This window comes from Sparus aurata, chromosome 15 (genome assembly GCF_900880675.1).
Source record: "Sparus aurata chromosome 15, fSpaAur1.1, whole genome shotgun sequence".
NCBI lineage: Eukaryota > Metazoa > Chordata > Actinopteri > Spariformes > Sparidae > Sparus > Sparus aurata.
In genome coordinates, this window is record NC_044201.1 from 25,476,093 (window position 1) to 25,483,278 (window position 7,186).

Below are 7,186 nucleotides of genomic sequence, written 5' to 3' on the forward strand. Positions count from 1 at the left end.
TAGCCCCCATATTAAAATAATCCCTCATGACTAATAACAATAATACGCTCCACACTGAGGCTATTGCGCGTCCACAATGGTCTTCCTTTTTCTGGCAGCAACTTGTTGAAAACAGATTTGAGTGTTTGCAAAAAAAAAAAAAAAAGCCTCCATCATATCGGCTCGAGCTGTCAACAGCCCTGAAATACACAGCGGTTAGTGATGGAGGTACACTCAGTCCTGACCAGCTGTTTGATACAAAAGTGAGAGCCAATGATGCAGCAAAAAAGACATCTATGAGGAACGAGGCCAATTTTCCACAAGGTCCAGTCAGGACCGCTGCTCAGCCTGTGAAAACAGCTGTCCAACGACCTCTGTGGCTCTTAAGGGACTTGAAAAAAAAAAAAAAAAAAGAGAGACGGCTCTGATGATGTCATCAGTGATATCTTGATTTGGTCTTGACATTTAAACAGTAACAGCATGTAATCTGATAAATTGCCTTCAGTGATGTTAGGGGCTAAGCTGCATTGTGGGTAATGTAGGCAGAACCAGAGATATCGCCTTTTTATTAATCCGAGCGTACTTCTTTCCTTCTAAAACTTGGAGTGTTCATTTCCCACAATGCAACTTAGCCACAGAATAACATCACTGGGGGGCAATTTATCAGACTACATGCAGCTTTGTCTGGAGCCACATATGCAGCAGTATTTTTCAAGAACTGTAAACACACATGAATGTATAAAAGTGGTGGAGTTTTACCCTTTAAAGCCTGCGTGAGTCCGGATATCTCGGCCTCTACTGCGTCAATTTGAAACATTTTACCAGCTCTCTGGATCAGACCTTTAAAGCCCAACAAACACCGATTAAAGAAGATTTTAGCACAGAGTTGAATCAGGCTGGTCGCTCCACGTTGAATTTATGGGGACCATGACACCTGAATACTCACCTGAACAATCAACTATCTGGCTCTTGAAGTGATGATCAGTTAGATCTCTGGCAGGTCAGTTTGAACAGTTTCACATGGCTGCTTTCAAAAGATCCATTATGAACTGTAGTAAGCTTGTGTAAGTGTCAGTGGAATATTAATTAACACGTGGTGTCTCTTATGGCTGTCATGGCTGAGATGTAAAACTCTCCTTTGAACAGATATTGTCAACATCTTTAGCTCTATATTTATATCTTGGTTTCTCTCCAAGTTTCAGGTTCTAGCTGTGCAGCTACCAGAGCAATACAACTGTCATGTCTGTTCAGGTGTTTAATGTGCATTTTAAGAACTTTACAAGAGGCATTCATATCAGTTATGATTGTGGAGGTTTATTCAAAGTGAGAAATGTTTATTTTCTCTGCTTGGGGTTGGCAGGTGAGACCAAAAACACAGATACTAGTAACAACATGATGTCTGAAAATGTGGAAAACAGTCAGACAACTGAAACCGCAGTTAAATGAAACAGCTACAAGGAATGAAAGTGTGTGTTAGTTCACAGAAGGCTTAAACATCATTACAGATAGATAAGGAGACGTCCTTCATGTTGCTGGGATCAGATACATCATCATGTAGTAAGGCACTTAAGGCAATTTAAAACAAACAGCTCGCCAACATTTGTATCTGATTTTTGTCTTACCTGCCTAAACACACACCTCGTACAGCAGATCATCTATCGAGTGGGAATCAAAACATTCAATTCCAAAGTTGTGTTTTTTTTTTACTGCCATTGGATTTCCAAAAGGTGCATAACATATCTATTACAACAAACTGTGCCTGCAGAGGAGGGCCATGCCACTGTCGTACAGCATTAACACTTGATTCTGACTGTGCAAAATTGAAATGATGACGAATGTGCACGTGCACGAACAAAAAACAGGCAAAAACAGAACAAGAAATGTTAACAAAACAAAATCTGCTGAATCGCGGCACGCTTGTTTTCATGTACAGACAGACAGAGAAAAGAAAAAGCTTTAGATTGCGTTAAAATACTGTCTTAATTTACTTCAACTAAAGCAATGTTCTGCTGAATACAAAGTCATAAAAACTGACAGAGATATTGAGGATGCCGGCAAATAATCTGTCTTATTCTTGCAGAGAATACAGCGAGTGTCTCCTGTGCTCACCGGGAGTCGTCGGCAGACAGCGGCATCTTATGGATAACTTCAACAAAACACGTGTTTTTAAAGTTACAGGTACGTTTTAGAAGTAACACTGAGATGGAACTATTTATGATTAAACAAAAGCAACATTTAGTGAAAAGCATGTTCTGTGAGCAGAAAGCTGAAATGACAATGCTGGAAAACAACAGGAAAAAAAAAGTTTGGAAAAGCATTTGGAATTCTTTTTAAACTCAGTGGATGTAAACTATTTTTCAGTCAAAGGTTGAAAATGCCCAGAGTAATCTTTTTTTTTACTGTTAACGTAGCCCCGGATCTGAGACTGAGCATCAAACTCCCCTTCTAGTAAACATGTTTTTACAGCAGCAGCAAAAACGTCCAGCAGCTCTCACATTCCCATGACTTTAAATAAAGCTAAGCGTCCAAACCTAGTGATCTACCACTGATCTTTTAACACCATCATGGACGATATCTAAGATTAAATTCTGTTAAATATCTGTGGAATGTAGAGTTTTGTAAAGGCTTGCTCAGAGCTCATCTATGGTTTTGGGGCATTGTGCAGTCGCAGTCGCCTCCTGGCCAAGGCTTCCTGTTTCTTCCTCTCGATCTCGGCTGCAGAGCACTTCCCCGTCATCTGGCTTGTGACAAAAACTGGAAAGAAGAGAGGAAAGTGAGAAAAAGTGACTGGAAACACTGAATATGGTTTGCCGGGAAATTCTGAGAATTAAAACACTTGCAGGGACCTGAAGAGAAAACGGGAAGTCGGCCCTGCATCAGAACCTGTTAACATGAAACCGGTGCTACCATATCTTAGATCAGTGGGCAACAACGGTGAAGCTCATTTGAAAGTATAATAAAAAATCATTCCACAATGTCCAGAAAAAAAAAAATCGGTCTGCAATTCATTGGCACTGAAACTTCCTGAGGTTTGGACTCCTGACAGCATCACAAATTAAATCCATGGCACGGTGTTTACTGGCTTCGGGGGAGAATTGTTCATGTGCACATGCACTGAACTGTCAATGATTATAAGAACAACATGTGACATCTGTTTTACTTGTGAGTTTTTACTTCAGTACCCAGTCTTAGAGCAAACTGCTGCGGATACAAGATGAAAAAGAGCATCAAGTAGACAAAATAACCATCTACCAGGAAGAGTTTCAGCTCTGACTGAACTTTGTCTTAATGGACGAGCCTTCAGTTGTTACATGTTGTGCTGAATGTTATTTGTCAAATGCATTTTCTTAAAGTTTAGACAATAATCTATTCTGTTTGGAAGAAAAGGACATGTTTATAAATTGTGCTGATGGCTAGTGATGCCCGACATACATCAGACTGATGAATGATTGGCCCGATAACGGCAATTTTATACTGTCAGCTATTTATCAGCACCAGCAAAAATGAGAGCCAATAAATAGAGCAATAATACAAAGCCAAATTGTTTTCGTTGATTTAACAAGCACAGCATCAACACACTCATAGAAACAGCAGATGATGGTATGAGCCTTTCAAAGTCGATTTGTGATCCACCAATCAACACCGAAGAACATGGAAAGGAGGAAGAACCAGCGCGGCACGCTGCTGCTGCTGATACAGGGCTACTCTGTGGGAAGCACTGAAAATATCGACATTCAGACAGCTTACCTTTGTTGCCTATAACTGCTGAGTCAGAGACATTTCTCTTGAAGGCTGTGTTTTGCGACTTGAACTTCTGCGGCGCCCCGGCTGTCACTGTATGCGGCTCCATGTCCACATTAGGGTTTCCAGCCCGGAAAGTTCCAGATGAGTCCCGACGCTGGCTAAACGCGCCCAGACTCATGTGGCTTCCCGGGAGGCTCTGAGACATCCGTGATTGGTTGTTGGCACCTTTCATGGGAACGTTCCATCCTCTGTAGTTCACAGCTTCGCAGCTAGTCCCCGGTAATGAGTTAGAACGAACAAAAGCACATGGCGACTGTCTTTTAGCACTGGCGCGGTTCATGGACCAGGCCGTGTCGATTGGCAGAGGCGTGGTGGTTTGTCGCTGTCTGTCTTCAGCAGTATCTTTTTCTTGGCAGTTATCGGGGCTCGCTTGCTGCGGCTGGCTGTTGGAGATCCTCTCCACGCTGTCACATACCTGATAGAGCAGCTCGTCGTCATCATCACCCCATAAGCTGTCTGTAATGTCTTTAACAGGGTCCACAGCTACACAAATCTCCTTCTGATCAGTCGTGATCTTGTCAGTTTGAGGAGCAGATGGTGTCTTTGTGGTAGTAGATTTTCGCTCTGATGTCTGTGGTTTAGGATGTATGACAGTGAAACTGGACTTGGAAGCCTCCCTGGCAGCCATCTTGGGCTGGAAGTGAGGGTTGGGCTCTAACTTGAAAGTGCTTCGGTTGGTAGCCTTTGGTTTGGGACAAAGTTCCTGGAGTGCACTGTGGCTTGGCTTCCAGTGCAAGTTTGAAGGCTGATGTGCAGAGTTTGTATTTGCAGTAGGTTTGCACGCAGAGGGGTTCGTCTTAGTGTCTGACTGCAAGGTGGTTTTAGTGTCAGTGTCACGTTGCTGGATGGGATTCTGGGTCATCTCCAGCACAAAAGAGTCATTAAGTAGGTCGTCATTCTCCCAGTCGTCATCAAATTCATCACAAATGTTCGCATTAAGACGACAAGATCCCTTTTCCTCAGCCGGGCCGGACTTGTCAGCCGGCTCGAGTACCGATTGTCGGGGCTCAGCTGAAGCTGAAGTCGCTGGTTGGCCTTTTACTTCCTGTGAGCAGGCCGATGCTGAGGAGCCCTGACTTAGCCGGCCGCTGACTTTCTGAGTGGAGGAGTCGAACAGAGCGTGCAGCTCCGCCTCCACCTGATCCGACGAGGATGGACACTTCAGGTCCTTCACATTGCCAGGGTACCAAGTGTCTGTCAGTTTTGTTTTGGAAGTGTTCCCACATTGATTGAGGCTGTTGTTGACAGCGTTAAGCTCTGCTGAACTCTCCCTGTCTTGCTGCATGTTCTCGTCAAACTGCCTGGCCAGCTTCAAGAGGTCGTCCACCCTGCTCTGCCTGTAAAAGGGAAACGATTGATGAGGAAAAGAGAGAAAAATTGCAAATAACACAGCGCTAGCGGTAAAAATGACTCATAACGCTTGCGGTGTTTATGTCAGGAATAAAGCCAAAGGTCATTAAATTAATTATGCACCGAGAGGACTTCTTCCTGAGTCGTGGCTTTGGAATGTCCGGTGTGCACGGGATGGCGCTGTCACCTATCCACTGCAGCAGAGGAGAGTCAGTCCCTTTCCGTTTCACATCCTGTTTAAAACACAAACAAAAAGTTAACAAATTTACTTCCAAATATAAAGTGACTTCTAAAAGCCTGAATACACTACACAGAACTGAGTAACAGTGTTTACATTAAGATAAAGAGCCAATTTCTCCCGTGACATTCAGATATGCTGATTCAAAGCGTTTAATGTTAGTGGAGGTGAAAGTACTGACCTTTGGAGCGATTCGGTTGACAATATCAGATATTTCCACTCTGTGTTTCCTGAGCCCTGATCCAGGAGACAGATAAAAAAACAAGTACTTAAATATGGCATACATGTAACATCATTATTCATTTTTATTTCATATGCATGGTTGTTTACTTCCCTTTCACATCATGAAGTAAAGTAACAGGAAACGTTTTTTCAGAAGGTGTGCATGTTGCCACCTGCCATTCAGATGTGATTTCTGTGTTGTTTACCAGTATTGGCCGGAGTGGGAGACGTGGAGTCCCAGACAATGTCTTGCGATGGTTCGACGTCACCTGGAGAATCCCCATTATTCAAGCCGGGGTATCTGCTGTAGCCTCGGCCCTTAGGACTCTGCAGATCTGTGCGTCAATCAGAAATCAAACATTATATCAAATCAGCATTAAGTAAGATCATCAACAGTATATCCGCTACAGTTAATTAGATAGATAGATAAGCTTTATTTTCAGACTCAAGGTCCATACAAAAATTATATCAATATTGTAGTGCTTTTAACTTTACAGTATTACAGCTATAACAGTCATTTAAATTCACATCAACAAATGTAAGGATTTGCTCTACATTCAAACACTATACATTCAAATATAATCCAACTCAGAGGCTGAATAACAAAATATAAGAAGTTGTAGATAGGACTTTCGTCTTTCTCACAACTTTACGTGGAACAACAACAATGTCAATAATGCGTGAATGCCTGTGGTCAGTAAGAAATGGGCTACTTGTGAGCATTGTGATATTAATAATAAAGTCAGACAACATGTTGTTTCTATCACATGTAGGGTTTGATCGCCTAATGGCCGCTGCCACTCCTCCACGTACACATTCAGGGCTAGATGTTTTCCTGCCATCAGATTTATACCGTTATTCGACAACACGTGCTAGGAAACACATCGGTGCCTGTTTTCAATCGATCTGCAGCCTCACCTTTACGCATGGCTGACGTCCCTGTGCCGGGCATCTGCTGTCCAGTTTTCTTGTCTTGTGTTTTGCTGTCACAAAGTTTGGACACACTCGTCCACAGCTCAGTGAACTCAGGATTGCCAGCAGCAGACTCTGACATGGTCCAACAAAAGAGCAGGAACGACGCAGCCTCTGATGAACATTATTGTATTAAGAGCTTCGAAGATGCTCCGTAGATTAAAACAACGCGGTTTACACTTTCTATTCAAACTTTGTGCATGTTTTTTCGCGAACACCTTTGTTGTGTTTTTGCCTTTAGTTCATTCACTCGCTGCGAGCCGCCATCTTTGGCCGCGACGTCATCAAACTACGGATGCCGGGCAGGGTTTTCTTTTTGTCGCTGCTCGTTCGACGACGGCCACAACAGGCAGGTTGAACTTCGAGCCCTAGAAGGTACGTTAGATAATAAGAGTGTTAATATTTCACTTCAATAAGTACCTGTCGAAGAAACTAATAATATCCCGAACTGTATTTGTGACTATAAGCTAGTTCACGAAAGCCACATACATATATTTATTCATCAAAAGACCATACGAGAAAACGTTAGCAGTGGTTTAAACTAACAACCGTTAGCTAATTAAGTTAACGTTAGCCCGCACTTAACTGTACAAATACTTCTTATTAACTACATTTCAATGT

The 7,186-nt window shown here is 42.7% G+C and overlaps 1 protein-coding gene across 1 annotated transcript; it reads right to left on the reverse strand.

The window, feature by feature from the left end:
• Window positions 1-1,273: 1,273 nt before the first annotated feature.
• Window positions 1,274-6,840, reverse strand: etaa1b (ETAA1 activator of ATR kinase b). The gene is made up of 6 exons (XM_030442434.1): window positions 6,512-6,840; window positions 5,800-5,928; window positions 5,553-5,608; window positions 5,257-5,366; window positions 3,727-5,120; window positions 1,274-2,733 (listed from the first exon to the last, which is right to left on the reverse strand). The coding sequence occupies exons 1-6, from the start codon at window positions 6,645-6,647 to the stop codon at window positions 2,621-2,623; spliced, it is 1,938 nt and encodes a 645-aa protein (XP_030298294.1). The 5' UTR covers window positions 6,648-6,840; the 3' UTR covers window positions 1,274-2,620.
• Window positions 6,841-7,186: the final 346 nt, after the last annotated feature.

Excerpts from the sequence above, each read along its gene's own strand:
- etaa1b (XM_030442434.1), bottom strand. The coding sequence starts at position 6,647 with ATGTCAGAGTCTGCTGCTGGCAATCCTGAGTTCACTGAGCTGTGGACG. Across the intron at positions 5,609-5,799 it reads TCCCACTCCGGCCAATACTG|GGCTCAGGAAACACAGAGTG; the intron begins GTAAACAACACA and ends CTCCTGGATCAG. Across the intron at positions 5,121-5,256 it reads CTCAGGAAGAAGTCCTCTCG|GCAGAGCAGGGTGGACGACC; the intron begins GTGCATAATTAA and ends TCCCTTTTACAG.